The sequence below is a fragment of the Pteropus medius genome, unplaced genomic scaffold (assembly GCF_902729225.1).
Source record: "Pteropus medius unplaced genomic scaffold, Ma_sr-lr_union100, whole genome shotgun sequence".
Lineage (NCBI taxonomy): Eukaryota > Metazoa > Chordata > Mammalia > Chiroptera > Pteropodidae > Pteropus > Pteropus medius.
Genome location: NW_024349796.1, coordinates 17,724,063 through 17,742,675, shown reverse-complemented (window position 1 = coordinate 17,742,675; position 18,613 = coordinate 17,724,063). Strand labels below are relative to the sequence as shown.

Sequence of the window (18,613 nt, the reverse complement as noted above, 5' to 3'; positions counted from 1 at the left end):
ATGTCTTGCTCAAACTCCTGCAATAACTCCCCAAACTGGCCTCTCTGCTACTAGTCCCTCCTGGCCACCACTGCCATCGCAACCTTCGCATACGCGTAAGAGTCAGAGCTTATGGCGGATTGCGACAACAAGATATATTGGAACGCACAAAGAAATTATGCTAAAAAAAAAAAAGGATGCTAAACTCAATGGTATGAAAAAGAGATTAATACTGGATAAAGTTTAAATGACAAAACGACATGAGGAAGTAGGCCTTAAACTCCATGCTAAGGACTCCAAGTTCAAGAATTCAGTAAGGAAGTGTCATAGAGGTTCTGCACCTGCCATTCCCCCAAAGGATTTAAGAGGGCGGAACATTTACACAAACTCAGTAATAACATTGCTTAAAAGGGTTAAGCTGTTCCCATACAGTAGTAGAGGCAGAATAGTTTAACTTCCTCCTCTTTTGCAATTTGCTTAAAGTAATTAGAGTATCTGTTTATCGATTAAAATACATCTAAACAAACTTATTCTTCATTTGATCAAAACTGTATCTGCATTCTTCCACAAAATGAACTATTACGATTTGGGCTATGTGGAATATTTTTAGTGTGAAGAATAGGATTCAAAGCTTCTGACATAAGACTTCAAATTAAGTAAATACTCCATCTGCTTTGAAGGTATTACAATGCTAGTATTTATTTATTTTTTTATGGTTCAATAACTTCATTCTATGGCCACAATTGATTTCTAGCTATCATTTTAAATGACTTTTTCAACATATGATTCTAAAATTCAATACTTTTTAATATGTTAAAAGTCAGAAAGTTTCTTACAGAAAAAGCTTACATCGTGCCTGAAGACCCTATATCTCATCGCCAAAGAAGTGATTTTAGTAAAACATAACAAAGTTGGACTAATTTTTTGAATGATTAATTGAATACCATTGGGTAAAAACCTTTGAAATACGTTGTCTATTAACATTTGCTGCATGACAGTGTCTGTAGCAAATGAATATTTGTATCAAAAGAAATGAAACCTTACATTTTCTCTAGTCAAGGCATATAAACTTATACTTTGAAAGATTGTTGATTAAAGAGTATACAAAATGTACAAACATAACAATGTGAATAATGTATTAATTTCTTGTTACTAAGTCAGCGTTTTAATGTCTTTTAAACTTGTTTTTCATTTTATTTTGAATATGATCTTTTTATCTATTCCAACCATCAAGGCAAATATTACTAAGTACCAATCATTCTAAACCATTGGAGAGTTTAAGATCTGCCACTCTTCTTTAAAGAAAAAAAAACTTTAAACAGGCACTATACCCACGTTTTTCACACTTGCAGATAACAAGATCACTCTGCAGAGTGATGTGAAGAGCAAAGATTTCAGAGGCGGAGTGGCCTGAGCTGGCGTGCAGAACCCAGCACTCGCCAGATGTTTCATCTTGAGCAAATTAATCTCTCTGAGCCTGTTCGTTCATCAAAAAACAAAAACAAGAAAAAAACGAGACTATCGGAAGGGCTGCTATAGAAAGAAACGAAGCAGCATACTCAGAGTGCTGGGCGTCTACTGGTGCGCCCGGTCCCCGGCAAGGTCAGACCCCGGAGTCAGACGGCCCAATGCAAAGTGCTCTCTGCCCCGCACCAAAGTGTGACGGCGGCAGGAAGGCTGATTGACCTCTCTGTGCACCGTGCTGTTCTTTAAATGGGGGACACACCACCTACGCCCCGGAGTTGCTGTGAACCCCAAATGGACGACTAATGCACAGCAGGAGCACAGAGCCGACATGGGGGTGGGGGGGCAGGGGGTCCACCGGCACCCGTCCCTCTCACTTCCTTTCTCCCGGAAGCTGTTCCGTGTGTCCCTCCGGCGCGCCAGAACCTACTACATGCACGGGCAGAAAGTAGGCCGTTTGCTGGTTGGCAGCCCTTGCAAATCCAGGGCAACACATTGACATTTGTACTACAAGTGTCCTCTGTGTCAAAGGAAAGGAAACGTCACTCCCTCTGCCTTCCACTCGTCTGCTTTTCCACACAGGTCACCATATACATTTCCCTCTTTCTATCTTCTCTAGTTACTTAAATAGCTTTCGTTTCTCCTCCAAATGGACATTAACTTCAATATGCTGCTTACATCAAAATCAAAATATGATTATTATTCTCATTGCCGTTATCGGTGGCGCCAGGACACAAAAATACACTAACGCTTTGTGCTTCCTGCTATGTGTTACTCTACATGTTTAGTTCCAAAGAAATGTTTAAAATTTAAATTATTTCAGAATGACTTTTATTACATTGACTCCTGATGCCAGTTTTAAAACATTTAACATCTTTTTCTAATTCAATACCAAAGCATGAGAATTCAAATAAAATGAAAGCTGTCATAAATACATAAAATCACGCTAATGTGAAGTCTCCCTCAAAACTAATTCAGATAATTTTCCAAACACTGAGATTCATTTGCTAGTTAACTAAACTGTGCAGTCCTGAAAATATTCAGCTGTGTATGTTAACGCAGTAAGAATGAATTACATCTTTACCCACATATTTTCACAGTTCTAAAAGTGGAAATGAGACATTCACCCCGCATCCCATCCCGCCCCCAAAACAAACAAACTATACTTAGCATTTGGAGAAAAGTCTGTAAATACTAAGAAACTTCTCAACAGATATTTCACATACCCAAAATTTACTAATTGGGGCACAGAAATCTCACAAAATGACTGAAAGTTACTTCACAGGAGCATCTCCAAATGAAAAGCCCTATACTTTTCTCCAGAATTGCACAACATGGAAGCTGCAGCTAAGGAATTACAGAAGGCCCTTTTCCTGTTATTTTGCAGGGGCGGGTGTCGGAGGGAGTGCTTAATTGCCCGTGCGAGTCAACAGCACATGCCCTCAAAAAGTCTCCCATTTAAAAATAAAAATAAAAATTCCAGAGTAGGGGTTTTTGTTTCTCTTAATATATGAAGCCCGAATGCGTTTGGAAAAGGAACATGTCTCACCCGTAATACGAAATGACCACTGTACCCTACAATCGGCAAGCTGAATATTGGTTTGAAATAACTGCTTTAATTAAGCGCCCGGAATGTGTTCGGATGGATGATCCGGGCTCAAAGAATGACAACAAAAATTCACAGGGCATTTCGACCTGGGCCACCTGCCACTCCGGAGCCTGAACAGCAGCCATCATTACAAATGTCAAACCGATATAGTACTATGGGCCATGTCCCTGCTCCCAGCGGTGAAGACCCACCTCAGGTCGCCGGCGACGGAATGACCTGTGAGTGAGGGGGAAGCGGATGCAGCACGAGGAGGAAAACAGCACAAATTAAAAACATTCTAGGTCAAAAGAGGACAAAATTGCTCGCTTAACAAAACACACACACACACACACACAAAAAGCCACTTTTGTGATCCAATAAAAAGGAATCCGGCCGGAGCCCAGCCGAGCACTCGAGGGCGCTGGGTCGCACCCGAACCTGCCGCATTTCTCCGGTCCTTCTTCCCCTCCGGGTCCGCATCGCCGCCGGCGCCTGCAGGCGACACGCACGGAGGGGCTCCGGGGACGCGGCACGAGCGCGGGACGCGCGCGTCCGTGGGGGGGGGCCCTACCTGTCCCGAAGGCCTTGGCCACCAGCCAGGCCAGATTGCAGGCGATCTTGGCCCTGGAGAAGTCGTAGTGGTCGAAGGGCTTGATGGCGGGGACAATGAAGGTCCTCCGGGGCTCGCGGGGGTCCGCGGCGTCGCCCATCGTTGCCGGCGGCGCCTGGGGCGTCGGGCGCCGAGCCTCACATGGCGCGCGGCCGGCGGCGGGGGCGCTCGCGCCGTGGGGCCGGCTCAGCGGTCCGCGGGGAGCCCCGCCGCCTCCGGCCGCCGCCCGCGCGCCCCCCGCCCGCCGCGAGCGCGCGTGAGCGAGGCCGCTCCCCTTTGTCTGCGCCCCGCCGCACGCGCGGGGGCCGCGGGGCGCGGGGGCCCGGGGGCCGTCAGCAGGCGCGGCGCGGCGGCGGGCGCGCCATCGCCGGCCCGGGCGGAGGGGCGGGGGCGGCCGCGCGGCCGGCGCTGAGCGAACGTCAAAGCCCCGCGGCGGCCCTGCCCCGCGCTCCCCGCCGCCGCCGCCGCCGCCCGCGCCGGCTCCCGCCACACGCCGCACGCGCCGGGCTCCCGGTGCCCGCGCCCTCACGCCCTCCCTGCTCCCCTCCCCGCCGCGGCCGCGATCGGCCGCTCCCCCCCGCGTCGCCGCCGCCGCCGCCGCTGCGGTTTTCCGGCTGCGGCACTGGACCGAGGGAGCAGCTGCAGCCACTGAGCATGCCCCAGGCACCCCTGGGCCCTGGAAGGCCCTGTCCCCTGTGGTAGGGTTCCCGCCCTCGGGATAGGCCCTGGCCCCTGAGAGCTCTCCGCCCCGGCCCCGCCCCCCGCCCGGCTTCCATCCAGCCGCAGGCATCGCGGCTCCGCGGCCCCGCGCTCTGAGCCCGCCCAGCCTGGGGCCCGCCCCGGACACGCCCCTGACCACGCCCCCCGGCCCCGCCCCGCCTACCCCGGCTCTCGCCGCAGGGCTCTCGGCCCCCGCGGCACGGCGCACCGAGCATGCGCCGCCTCGCTCGCTCGGGCGCCCGGGCTGGCGTGCGGCTGCGCTTTAATCGTCGCCCTGGAGACCTCCGCGTCGCCGGCGCGGGGCTGCTGCTGCTTACGCTGCTGGCAGAGGAAAGGGAAGGAAGGGAGGAGAGAGGCCTGGCACCGGCTTTCGTATTTTAGCTACAAAGGGTAAGCAAAAGGAGCCGGTGTTTGTTAAAAAGCAGAATTCCAGTTGGTCCTCGAAGTAACCCTAAAGGGTGGGTGGTCGTTATCGCGGGCGGGCCCCAAAATGATGGCGCTGAGGCGGGGTCATTCACTCACACGTGGTTTAACCGGGATTAGGATCGTGAAGCCCCAAACCCGTGTTCACGACGTCGGGACACTTGTCAACTCGACGCCCTCCGCTTAAACGCCCTCGGGATGAGGGACACGTCCGCCAGCGCCTCCCCGTCCCCTCCAGAGAAAGCGTAAATTCTTTCACAGAGCACACGGTCGTCCGCCCGCATCCGGCGCCCACAGACCTTGGTGGCCTCGTTCCGTCGGAGCCCTGTCCGCTTTCCCGAAGGGACATGGCTTCTCAGCTGTGTCCTCACTCATTGTGCACTCTCTGTCCACCCGGCTTACCTCCTGCTCGACTGTCAGGCCTCTTCACAGCAACCCCTCCGTCTAGGAAGGCCCCCCTGACAGCTCCCGACACCCTCCTGGCCAGGGCTGCCCCACAGGTGCCTCCCCCGCTTGTCCCTGAGCATCCCCTGTTATTTCTGTCACAGCACTCGTCACGCCGTGTGCAAGCCTCCGTTACTGGTCCTTTTCTCCCACTGATGACGAGGCCGGTGTCCAGCACCTCTATAGTGCTCAGGCCATTGCAGGTCTCACTTGCTGTTTAGGGACCAAGGATGGATACTATAGTTAATGCTTCCTGAGTTCATTTAACTCACTAATTTCTCACAATATCTCATTGTCACACATCTAATTTTAATCATTGTAAAATCCCGAGTTATCTTCATTCCACAGGTGAGAAAATTAAAGCTCAGAGAAGTTTGAAAATCACCCTGTGTCACCCGAGTTCACTAGTTACATATAACTAGGTTTGAACCCAGGACTGAGTGACTCCCAAGCCCAGGTTTACCTCCCAGGGCCTCCCTGGTATTATAGGAAGCATGCCAGGAGGGGCTTTGGACCCTATATCTAAAAGGGTGGCTCCGCCAACAGCTGGCCCCTCGGTTCCTGTCTAATCCCTACAAATACTCCCCCCTGAACCCGAGAGCACACTGCACATAAGCCTTGCTAACTGTGGGCTGGGGAAAGAGGCGGCGAGAAGAATCACTCACCGCGGGGTGGTCAATATCGTTGTTCGACAATTCGGTGAATTTTAACAGTATTGTGTCTCATGGACAAGGGCCTTTGCTAGAGCACGTTGGGCGTAGCCACCTTAACACGGACAGTAGTTCGCAGCGTGGTCCATTCTCGCATCCATCCTGTGACATCGCCATTATCATTATCTTTCAATTCTAGATGCAGGACTGAGAGTCGTAGAGATCGAGTCGCACCGCCAAGACTTCATGCTTGATTCACCTCTGAGTCTGGCTTCAAAAAACAGGCACCAGTCTTCCGGCTCCACTCCGGACACCGCTTCCTGTGCCCATTCTGTCCCTGGATTACGGAGGCCGACGTGTCCATAAATTACTGCAATGGAAAGGAGGTCAGTGCAATAAGGGACAGTGCAGACAGAACATGTAGGTAGGTGGAAGGATCAGGCAGGTTTCTTAGGGACTGCTGTCTATCCTAAAGTACTGACAGTCACTTTCGACTGGCTTCTGGAGCATCGAGCCAAATTAAGAGGACGCCATAGCCCAGAAAGGCCGAACAGGGTACGGAAACATTTTGCCAGTCATTTTAATGATCTGCAAGGCGATACAAGATTCTGAGTCCAGAAACTGTGTCCAATCAGCTTTACGCGGCATCTGTGACCTGGCTCTGCTCATGGCGGATGCTGGGTAAGGCTTGTCGAATTTTGTCGAAAATGATTCCGACCTAAATAAACACAATGAGGGAGAGAAACAAACAAAGACAGTTGCTCTGACGTGTCCCTTTGATTCGGTGGCGATGCGTTTAGTAGCGATGGCATTCCTGTGACCCTGGCTGGGGAGGAGCGAGTTTAGGAACGGAAGAAAAACACCTGCACAAAGAGCGGCTTTAGCTTTCAGGGCGGGTCATAGTAGGAGGATCCTATTAACAGAGAAACACCCTGGGGACAATGAAGAAGGCCTCCTTTTCAGGGGACAGACACTCTAACAGGGTGCTCTTCGTGCCACCTTCAGAATGATCCCTTTACAAACTGGAACTCTCTGCAGAATACCACTGTCAAAAAGAAATGCTCTCCGCCGCCTTCTTAGGATATCTGACTTCGTTAACAACAAACCATAGCCAGTGGTTTTCTGGGCCAGCGTGGCCAGCGGCACAGCCGTCCCTTAATTTTTTTTCTCCAGGCTCGGAATTTCTACCCATCAGGCAACAGCTACCCCTGTTCCTACATACGTATTCCTCCTCCTCTCTATTTTAAAAATTTCTCTCCTCTTTCCAGGAAGATCCACAGTCTCAGCCAGACCACCTTCCATTTCTCTGTGTTCGGATGGTCATAAAATGTATTCACCGAGTCATTAGCCAGTCCTGATTGAGCACCAGCATGCCGAGGATGCAGTGTTGACCGAGACAGCTGAGAAAGCAAATTTTTAATGAGAAAACGTAGCCATCCTAGGGCCGGAGCGAGCAGCCCAGCTCTCCCTCACTGTGGCGTCTCTATCTCGTTGTTACTTTCATAGAAATCTGAGAAACAAAGAAACACTAAGCCGTTGAGCACCGCAGGGAGACCTCCCGTGATCCTTTAAAATTGAAAGTATGTGTCCACGTACTATCATCCGCTTTCAATCAGCTACGCTAATAGTAACAGTTACTGTCTACTACCGCGCGCGCTGTGTGGCAAGCCCTGCGCTACCTGTTCACTGTTGCCCTGTTCTTATCGTCACTCGGCAAATGGAGAAATCAAGGCTCAGGGAACTTGGGTGGTGAAGACCTTACGTTATTTTGAAACTCAAGGAACCAGAAGAAGGAAACTTTGACTCGACCAGGTCAAGAATGACCAAGGGGCCGGGGGACACATAGCTGACCGAAGACAAAGCATAGCAGCATCCAGCAAACCAATATGGGATGGAAGGGTCTGTGCTGTGTAGCTGACTTTCTGTCATTTCTAGACACAGTTGTGGCTTTTGTCCGAATGGCCAGCGAAATTTTATGAGGATTACCTCTCCGAGTTTCACACCAGTTCCAGCCAGGCCTACCGGGTATGAGGCCGTGCGGGGCTGGAGCAGCCGAGACACGGAGAGCCGCAAGCTCCTGGGGTCGCCCCGTGAGTCAGTGAAGCCTGGCCCTCGGGTTCCCGCAAACAGCACTAAGACCTTGTTCCTCTCCTCATTCCCCACTCCGACCAAGGCCCCTGAGTGTCCAACAGTGGGCGAGCGTCCACGATCCGAGCACCACTGAAGGCAGGTAAAGAGAGGTGACAGGCACGGGGCTGGGCGTATGGATGCGGGTTCCAGTGCTGTCCTGCCGCATGTCGCTTCTCTGCTCTCTGGGTTCCGCTGCTGAAAGACAAAGGGGGGGAGGGGCAAGTTCCGAGGTTCGCCTGATGCGAACAGTCTGCAGTGGGTGGGTGACATCTGTGCACCCGACCGGGTCGGGTCGTGACCGAAGGGCAGAGCGGTCGGCGGCCTCGCGCCCAGGACCTAAACCTTCAGAGCAGGAGTTACTTGTTTAAACCTAGAAAGCATTAAGGTGGGTCGTGCGGAAAGGCTGGGGATTCTCCAGGAAAGGCGGGGGCCACACCCAAAGTGGAAGGACACCGGAGGCAGGTGGATGGGCGCGGCTGGTGGGCGGTCAGTGTGGTCGGTCGTCCTACCCCCGAAGCCACCAAGGCCTGGGGTTTTAGAGCGTGCCCTCGCCGCCCAGGAAGGCGGTGCGCCCCGCATCAGCGTCTGGATGGCGTCAGCCCGAACGCCCCCCACGAGCAGCGAGGGCCAAGCGAAGGGAGCTGCGCATCGGGGAGCCGCCTCCCACGCGGAGCTCGCGGCGACGTGGCGCGGCGGGGCCGGAGCGGAGGGCGCAGCGCGGCGGGCTCTGGGGCGTCAGCGACGCGCGCGCGGTCGTGGAGCAGCCCGGGCTGCTCGCGAAGGATGCTCGGCGGCCGGAGCGGCGCCCCGGAGACCGGCTTTTCTCTAGGTTACCGGTCGCTTTCCGTTCGTAGGCACCTTTGCTTCTGCAAAATGTGAATTAGTACGAATTCTTTCCCCAACCTCTTCGCTCGTCCCGGCAGCCTGGCTTCTGCTCCCGCCGCGCGCCTGGAACTTCTCACAAAGGCCCTCGCGAACGCTTCCTCGCGACTCCGCGCCCTTCTTTCTGTGGCCTCTGTGGCATGTGGCACTCAAAACCAGCTCCTCTCTCAGGCTCCTGCCCTCCCGGCCCCCCCCGGCTCACTCCCAGCTCCCAGATTCCCCTCCCCTGCCCTGGCGGCCGCCACGCGGCGCGGCCTGGCTCCCTCCTCCTCCCGCGCTCCTGCCTCGGGATCGCAGTGACATCCCTGTGGCTTGACTCTCACCCCATACAGGTGACGCCCTCACCTGGAGCTCAGCTCTGACCCCTGTCCTGAGGACCTTCCCGAAACCCGCTGGGCCTCGCGGGCAGGTCCAGCCCCAGGCCGCAGGTCAACACGGCTGAAAACACACTGGCCTCGCTTTCCTCTCACTGGCTTCTCCCCAGTTCTGCTGATGGCACTGCCCCCGGCCTGAACCGTGTCATCAGCCTTCAGCCGGCCTCTCTCACCCCGCAGGGCCAGGGGGCCAGATAGCGCTCGCCTCCCTTCACCCTTTCCCACTCCCACGAATTTATCACCGCCCCCCACCCCCCACCCCCCACTCCCCCCCCCCCACTCATTTCTGCAGCTGCTCCTTTCCTTTCAGGCTCTTTGGACTAAACACGATCCTCTTGCTAAACCTGAATTCTGAGGCTCCAGCAGATATCCACAGTCAGCACACTCAGTGACTTCAGGCCATGCGTCCGATACCGTACTAGGCCCTTCACATCTGCAGCCGACGTCATTCGATCATTAAGTAGCAGGTAACAAGGGCATTAATCTCCCCTTACAGATGGAAAATGGAGCCGGAGAGATTAAGAATTCCTCAGGGTTTCTTGGGAAGAACAGCGCTGACTCTCGAACCCGCGGACTCTGATTTCAAGGTCGGGAAGCTTCCCATCGCCCTTGCCTGCTGGGGCGACGCCTCGTCACCGAGGTCGTCTGGACATTGCCTGGACTTGGGAGGTCCTCTGTGAAGCCGCCTGTGTTGACAGTCACATTTCCCTGGTATTCTCCAGCACTCACGGAGCCAAATGACGCCCAAGGCCGCGGCTGTGTTTTATCCTGCCCAAGGCCTCGGAGTTCGGATAATTTCACTAGCCTCCTTCACAGTGCCCTCCACCAGGCCAACACGAGCGACTCAAACCTTCTTGCACTATCTACATCAAATGCCTCCACTTCTATGAAGCCTGCCCTGCCCCGCCCTGGCTCTCCTGACCGATCCGTGTGCTCTTAGGTTTCGTCTTGAATTAGGACTCTTTCTGTGCATCATAAGAGAAGACCCGTCTGACGCTGCTTCATAATCTCCATCAGTGCCTAACAGATAATAGACCACGGGAAGTATTTGTTGACTAGATGAAAGAATCGAATTAACAGGTAACAGAAAATACGCACGTTAACGTTGTAGGGCCAAGAGACAGATCGATATACCTTAAGTAGCTAAAATGGGGTTGTGGCCCCGTACGCTATACCAGGCGGCTCCCAGTGGTTCCTAAATACTAGTCTGGTGTGTTTTCTTAGACTTTATACTGAAAAAAATGTAGTGATTTTTTTTTTTCCGTAAAATGAATTTTTCTTCCTCTGAAGGACTATTTTTTATTATGAGATTATTCCCTTCTCAGTTCTTTTTGTTGTTGTTGTTAAAATGTCCTTTCTCATGAAATGATAGCGAATATTGATGATGGTCGAGCTTTTATGTGTCCTCACTTGGTCAGATGAGAAGCTGATAACCGTGTGTGCATACCTTTCCGGTTTATTCATTTATTCATTTATTCGTGCATTCGGGATCCCAGGCTGCTCCGTGAAACCCCCAGGTTTAGAGGCTGCTGCTCTAATTAGCTAAACCGAGCGAGTGGCCCGGCTCAGCTTCTTAAACCAAAACTGGCTTCGAATAGTGTTCAGAAAAACAGAGCAAAATCTGTTATTTTTGTATCATATTTGTTATGGAAACAGTTATTATTGTAGTTTCAGATACGTTGGTATTCCAACAAGTCATGGGATTTGGGCTAATTTTCCTTCTTTTTTAGTCACTAAAAATAGAAATCAAGTTTTTCTTTAAAGCACCAGTTAGGAGCTGTGCTTAAACTCATGCACTCTTTTAAATGGACTGTGAACGGGGTTGTCCCTTACATTGTGACTGAGGACAGCTGAGGATAGACTGCTCTTGGTGACGTGCGATCTTTTGGTCAGGACATGAGCAGGAATTTGAAAGTAGGGTTTTGATTAACAGAAGCAAAATATGGTGGCTTCCTTCCCCTGGCTTAGTTTTCTCATCCGTTCCCCCATCTTCCTCCTAATTTTCTAGTTCAGAGAAATGTAACTTCCTGTTTAGCTTCTCAAGTTCTTAATTTAAAGGCCCTGGATAAATCTAGAAGAGGAAAATTACAGCTTGACGTTGAGAATTTGAAAAGGCAAGAGCTTGTGGCATGTAAAATGATATTCTTTATGGAACTTCGATAACTCAGAACATGATTTTTGCCACGTGAGAAACGTTTTACTTTTAGGTTATTCAGAATGGAAGGTGGAATGAGAAAGAAAAAAAAAAAGCAATAAACTCTTTTCCACCAGACACTTTCAATTGGAAGTCTACATGGATAGTACACCATTTTATGGAATCATTTTCTGTGATAAAGTAATAAAACCTCAAAAAATTATTTGGTATATGGGGCCTATAGCAGGAGTCTACAGTAAATGTTGGCCCCGATGCTTAGCCTATAAGTTGCATACTAAGACCCATCCCAGAACAGAATCCCAGCATTAGCAAAGAGTGTCACTGCCTTAACTTTAAATCCCCTAATGAAAATCAGAAGCAGCGTTCAATTTAGAAAATGGTCTCCACCGAGCATTGCTCCGACTGAGGAAACGCCGGAGTGACAGCTGTCATTCAAAGGACTGTGTTGTGTTGCTTCAGACATTCCGGGGGGCTGCAGAAAATGCCGAATGAAACAATGACGGGGACAGTCCCGCCTGGAGGAACGATGGCCCCAGTGACCTCAGAGGCCTTGTTCGACCCTTGAATTTGGTGACACTCCCGTGGTTACTCACAGTTTCATGGAACTTTTTAAAAATTATTTTGTATTCCTTATAAAAGTATATACATACATTATTGTATACGAACAGCATTATATGGATTTTATACTAGATGTTTTTTAACTGATTCAGTAAAATCCCAGGCACTTTTTCTTAGAGGACATTCTCTAAAAGAAAACAAATTACCCAATGTTTTCCAAGCCCACGTCTTAGTTTTTCCCTAGATTCCAAATGGAATTATAGCTACGTGATGGAAAAAGTCTTGCCAGGAGTATGATTGGTTTTCAATCAGAAATCTTACCAAAATACCCACGTTCCTAATTGCATCCTTTCCCAAAACATCTTAAAGTAAAAAGTGAGATCGCAACTTGAGAAAGGAGAGAGTCCGGCTCTGCATAAAATGCTTGGTTTGTTTTACTTGGTGTGTGTGTTTTCAGAATTTATAAAAAAATAAAAAATAAAAAAATCCCTTGCCCGAAAGTTGCCTGGCGAATACAGCGTTCCAGCCAAGTTACAGATCTCAGCAAAGGGAGGCTGAAATGGCAAATGGGGGGCAGGACAGCACCCTCCCTGCAGCCCAGGGCACAGACAAAGCACCATTCACGAGCCTTGTCAGCCACTTAATGTTCCAGTCTGCCACCAGCTAAACATAAGGTTGCTGGAGCTGTTGGTGAAGTTCATCTAGAAGAATCAAAGGCGTGGAAAGAAACATATTAAAATGTACCTGGCGTCTACCCATTCATTGGACTTCTGGTAGACCAAAGATTGTTTTGGCACATGTATTTCGTTAGGTAACAGTGTGCTTTTATAGGTCAGCTAAACTAAGAAACTTCAAGCTCAGTGTGTCACACAACCAGTTTGCTGCTTGTTTGTTTTCTTTAATTTCACGTTCTGTCTTAAAGCACACAAGCACCTCCTAAGTAGAAAACCCAACATCTATTAAAAAGAAAAACAACGGTCCAGTGTTTAAATTTGATCTAATTCACTTAAAAAAAAGAAAAAAATGGAAATCACAGTCATTATGATGGAGCCAAGGATAGGTCATCTTCTCCTTTGTGGGTTTTAACCGTAGGACCTAATTAGAGAAGATTCCTCTTCGATGCTTTTTCTCCTGGACTCTAACAAACGTGCCACAGAGAACGAGCTGCTGGCAAAGCAGAAATAAAAGTAGAATAAGAACAGATTTGTAAAACGGTTCTCAAGACTTTTCATTCTCAACTCCCCATTTTCAATTCCCTATATCATTTATCTGTTAAAATAGCTAAAACAGAAGAAACAGGCCCCATGAGTCCTGCACGCACGCACACGCGCGCGCGCACACACACACACACACACGTGAGGAAAACCACAGCGGCATAAAAGGTTAACTCCCTCTGTGTCACCATTTTTCAGAGTTTTTCTGCCCTTTGCTTCCCTGCCACGCCCTACTCCCACCTAGCACCTTTCCTGGCAGGTGGGGCGGGGGGTAGGCGAGGGACAGGTGAAGTGGGAGGCTCACTGCCTCAGGGAGTCGGGGGACCGCCCGTCTTTCCAGCTCTGCACTGAGGCACAGGCCAGTGATCACATCTGGGGCTCGGTCTCCCTATTTGAGATCAAGGTGTTCAGGAGACGTGAGGCATCAAGATTCTACAGTGAAATGAAACCCACTTGGCATCTAGGTGGCCCCACTTCCCTGTTCCTTTCTGGGGAGCTCATGTGAACAATCCGATGCTGCGTGGTCCCTTCAGCATGTGGCGCTGGCCGAGGAGTAGCCGAAAGGGACATGTCCTGTGTGGCGATGACAGACAAAACTTCTTGGGGGACGGGGACGACCCACGGCAGGGTTCCGTGTGTCTGGGTGGTTTCTGGGCACACCCGAAGTCCCATCGGACTGTCGGCCAGTGGAGGAGGAGGGTGGTGACGGTCCCCCCGAGCTGCGGCCAGGGGAGGGGAAGAGTCCCAGGAAGTGGACTGAGGCCCCCGGGATCTGCTCTTGCTCTCTGGACAGCACCAGCCGGACAAAGGGGCCGAGTCGGGCCCCCTCCGGGGACATTCCCCTGTGGCCTCAGGACACGTGCTTAAGATGACTTTGGGTGAATTTCTCAAACTTTTGTACCTTTTCCAATGTTTATTTTTAACCCCGTTTCTCAATATCGTGGAGCTAAACATGGAAAAGCTGTGTGCCTTCTCCAAAAATAGTGGGAGTAGACCCCTTATAGGCTAACCTTAAAAAGGGGGGGGGAGGGTTCTAGAAGGGAAACTAGGCTAGCCACGGCGAGGAGGAGAGGTGATCTGGGAAAAGCCGAGAACTGTGGGAGGAAATTTGGGGCACACGAGGGGCTGATGCCAGTTCAGGGGACTGCACTTCCGCTGCGGGGGGCGAAAGCCGGGCCTGCCCTCCATCGTGCTCACTCATGACGGGGGTTAATACGTGGGTTTTCTGATTTTGATTAGCATTTTTCTCCTAACTACTGCTCTTAAATTCAAATTACAGCTTTCCAGAGGGTCAAAAAAAAAAAGGAGAAGAGGCTGAGGTTCGCGTAACGATCACAGAACCGCTCCTTCCACGCCAGCGAGTCTGCCGTTCGCTGAGTCTCCGTGCCAGGTTTGACCTTCCTGCGTCATGCTCGGTTCCGCACACAAATATCCACACCAGAGACCTGGAGCATCACAGAAAGCCACTTGGTTGGTTGGAGCTCTGTGAGGAGCACGCTGCGTTCCCTGAAATCTTGGTTCCAAGTGTGTTTTCACATTTAGATGACTCACAGAGACTCTGTTGGCACATTATCCACTCAGCACGAAAGATGGGCTGGACGAGTAAGAAAAAATAATGAATTTCAACATGTGTGCAGGGGGAAGATGGCTGCTTACTGTCTGTCACACCCTCCACCTCATTCCAGCTCCATCTGCTGGGGCCACTCAGTAGGCGGGAGGGACCTGGAGGGTGAGTCAAACAGCTGATGTGATGTTTTCCTCACTGTGGGCAGGACAGGAGCTGGGGACAGAGGGAGACAGTCTTCTGCCCTGTGTGCACGTGTGTGTGTATCTGTCCTGTGCATTGCAGGGTGTGGGGCCCCATGCCCGGCCTCTCCCCGCAACATTCCAATAGACTCCCCCTCCTCGCCCCCGCCCAAGTTGTGACAACCAAGTCTGCAGACATTTTCCCCGGGAGTAAAATCGCCCCCAGGTGAGAATGACTGGGTTAAAGGAGGTAACACATTCGGCATAAAGAACAGCTTTTAATTATGGTGTCCAAACATACGAAGGGCTGTCACGCTGATGACACTCGTAGACAGCTTTCTGTTTCCACTAAGAACAGAATTATTGCAGCCAAAGCATTTGGATAAAACCTGGTCGATTCGATCCTTGTGAGGCTTGTTACGGCGCTGACATGGGTCACCCAAAAGGAAAGGAATGCTTTCCTCTGCCAGTCTTTAAAACGAGACAGACCCCTCGCCCCTGGGATACGTCCGATGCAGTCATTCCGTCAAGGACGTGAGCTGGGGGACCCCCAGGTCCCCTCCGCCCGTGTCCGTTTCTCTGGCACACTAGAGCGTGGGGCTTCACGCGTGTCACTGAACACCAGCACCAGCCCGCTGATCAAAGGGGACTTTCCCAAACAGATGACACGGAGTATGTTTCTTATTACGTTGCTGTCATTAGGGACAACGCAGGAATCCATAAAACTGTCCTTCGGCATTTTATCTGGGAGACGCTTCGTAAGGGACTTGGGCGACATCCGATTAGCTCTGTGTCACTTTCGGTCCTCTCTTACTCTGAATTACCGATTCACTAAAAAGAGACAGACATGGCTCCATAAAACGTATGGATGCGTCCACCTCATTCCAGGAAGGTTTAGGTGGAATTCTTGATCATGGCCGAATTTCTGAGCTCCTAAATTTACAGTAACATGAGTTGCTTGGTAATGCGTGAGAAAGGATTCTCGAAGCCTGTAAAAGAACTAGGCCTTCAGGTTCTGGAACCGTCATGTCAGGAAGAGCGACTGCTTTGTGGAGCCACGTGGCAAAGCTCTGACCAGCGAGCTGTCGGTGGCAGTGACGCCAGCTGGTCCCGGGTCGCGTCCTAAGAGGGAAGGTGGGCTAGGCTGCTCTTTTATGTCCGTATATAGTTTTAAATATAACGTATAACATTTATTTATTATTATAATACATACTTTATTACATGTTATTACATATTATATTTAAAATGTATATCAACATATATTACCAATATTTCAAGAGCAAGAAATATTTAACCAGGGAAGAGAAGACGAGGTAGCAGTTTTAAGACAATTTTGAAAACATTTTCGCACGTGTTCTCTCTTTTTAACCACGACGGAGCATCACGGCAGGAAAAGCCCGCGCTGCCCTTCCAAACTACTAGCCTTCAGCTGCAGGGGGCTGGCGATGCCCAGTGTGGGGCTGTCCCCTCCTTCTGCCCCTCACACTCCCCAGTCTCCAGGTGAGGATCGCTGACTCGGGATGAGAAAGCTCGTCTTCAGGGACAGAAGTGAGGGAAGGGGCGGGCCTGCTCCTTGTGCAGCAGCAGTAAAAACCTCACGACCTTCGCGCCTGGCCAGGTATGGCACACGGCGGAGATGTCCCGTGATCGCAGGTGCTTCGACAGAGAGGGATGTTGTCAAAGGGGCTTCTGTCCTTCACCCCTAATTGGATTTGAAGAATCACATTAATTTGAAAAGCGGCAAACGGATCCGGGAGGCCAGGAGGCTGTCTTGCTGCTTTGGGGTCAGAATTGCACAAAATGGCTTCATTATTCGGTTGGAAATACTGAGTCTTCTAAACTTTTAGTCACTCATATTAAAACATGCAGGAAAAAAATTCCAAAGACACAGCAAAGACCCCCGACGTCACCATCGGATCCAGGTTTGCTACAGTCACCTTTACCAGCACATTTCCTGGCGCTGACCCTGACGAACCAAACGTGTAAAGGCCAGCGAGCTCAGAAAATGCGTGGAGTAGCTGACGTTTGCTTTGAGTGTTCCCTTTCTTTGTATTATCTCCTCTTTTCCGAGGACTTAAAAAAAATCATCATCTTCAAGCCTTAGGTCCTCCGCTGATGCCTCCCCTCGGGAAGTGTGTTCTCAAACTCAGTTCGGTTTGAGAACCAGGGGTGGATGAGGTTTTCTGTGCTGACTTTTAGGCGCGTTCAGCTCAAGGCAGGGAGGTTTAACCACAGGGCAGGCCCCGCATGGGGGCTCCCGCCGGCCGGTCGGAGAGAGAAGGTGGGGTTTGCCGTCTCAGCATTTCGCCTTCGGTAGGGCGAGCCCTCTTGGCAGCTCTTGAAATTTTTACATTCGGTTTGTTTAAATCAAGAGCCAAATAAGGATCACACGTCCGTTTAGTTTATGTGTCTCGTGTAAACTCCGGGCTCCTATGCTTCATTCTCTTCCTGGTCCTCGGAATGCAGTGAGTTTTGCCGTGGTCTGAATTCTGCTGATGGCAGCTCAGGGTTGTCGTGTAAGACACTGCTCCGTCTCTTACATTTCTGTAAGTTGGTACGTTGAGAGGCTCCATCGGATTTAGGTTTAATTTTTTCGGCATGAATAAATGGTTGATCGGTAAGTGGTTTTGTGCGCGTCCATCAGGAGGTACCAAATGCCTGACTGTCTCTTCCAGCGTGGCCGAGATCGATCAGCGGGTTCAGGCATTGCCAGGCCCAACCATCCGGCGAAGAGCTCCCCGTCAGTTATTCACCTAATACTTTCAGCAGCCACTGATGATCTTTGCTTATACCCGTCATTTCATTACAGGTTGTAACACTGTGATATTCTAATTCGATTACGCCTGCTTCGCTTACTAGCTAGAATCCCTCTATAACTAAAGGTTACATGCAGGTATAGTCTGTACAGGAAAGACAGATTGTTATTGGATTCTTTTTACTTACACGTTTTTAGAATTATAAGTTGGTGCCTCAAAGATTATGACTTCTCTCAACTCTCAGAACTTCTGAGGCCAAATGGGTGGGTTTCCCCAGTCACATCAAGAAATTATAGACATACAAACTGATACCTGCCCACTTACGGAAACCTGGCCTTCCTCAAGCCCAGTTATCATCTGATAGCGCTTGACGCACCCACCTGCAATGAAGTAACTAATCAACACGTTGACATGCTCTGCCATCATAAAGAGAAAGTCCCTAATTCTTTAAAAATATTTTTATGTAATCTTTGAGACTATTTATAATCTAACGCAATCATTTTAATTCCCACAGGATGGTATTATGCTGTCACACTGAAATGTAAGATTTTTTTTGCAACGTGCATTCATTGCCACTTATATGTATCGCTGCTGGGGGTCATGTAACTGGCCACGGGGGCAGAGAAGGAGCAGGATGCGATCTGCTAGAGTGGATGACAGCACTAAACTCGATTCGGGAAACCGCACTGAATGCGCTACCGCGCAAATCCAGACCTTAAAGTGTAGAAGGTTCTGGAGAGGCAGCAAACAATGAAAAGTCAAAAACAGAAAGAGTCAGCCTGAAATGAATCACCACAGAAAATGAAAAAAGAGGAACACCCACAGATTTCATTATTTGAAGGATAAAAAAAAAATAAAAAACACTTCCTGTATTTTACAGTGGAGAACAATAAGAGATGTAGGAAGTGGCATGGGACGAG

The 18,613-nt window shown here is 50.3% G+C and overlaps 1 protein-coding gene and 1 long non-coding RNA gene across 4 annotated transcripts in view; one reads left to right on the top strand and one right to left on the bottom strand.

The window, feature by feature from the left end:
- CAMSAP2 (calmodulin regulated spectrin associated protein family member 2) overlaps nucleotides 1-3,826 on the bottom strand; it is a 36,440-nt gene extending 32,614 nt beyond the window's left edge. The window contains exon 1 of one of the 3 annotated variants that reach the window (XM_039883521.1): nucleotides 3,603-3,826. In XM_039883521.1, coding sequence (XP_039739455.1) covers nucleotides 3,603-3,741 — 139 coding nt within the window. In that variant the 5' untranslated portion in view covers nucleotides 3,742-3,826. The remainder of the gene's footprint in view (nucleotides 1-3,602) is intronic. The other 2 variants (XM_039883520.1, XM_039883522.1) reach the window with 2 other exon arrangements.
- Nucleotides 3,827-4,549: 723 nt separating this feature from the next.
- Nucleotides 4,550-12,477, top strand: LOC120619245 (uncharacterized). The gene is made up of 3 exons (XR_005657441.1): nucleotides 4,550-4,751; nucleotides 6,084-8,108; nucleotides 9,761-12,477. It is a non-coding gene; the product is annotated as an uncharacterized LOC120619245 (long non-coding RNA).
- Nucleotides 12,478-18,613: the final 6,136 nt, after the last annotated feature.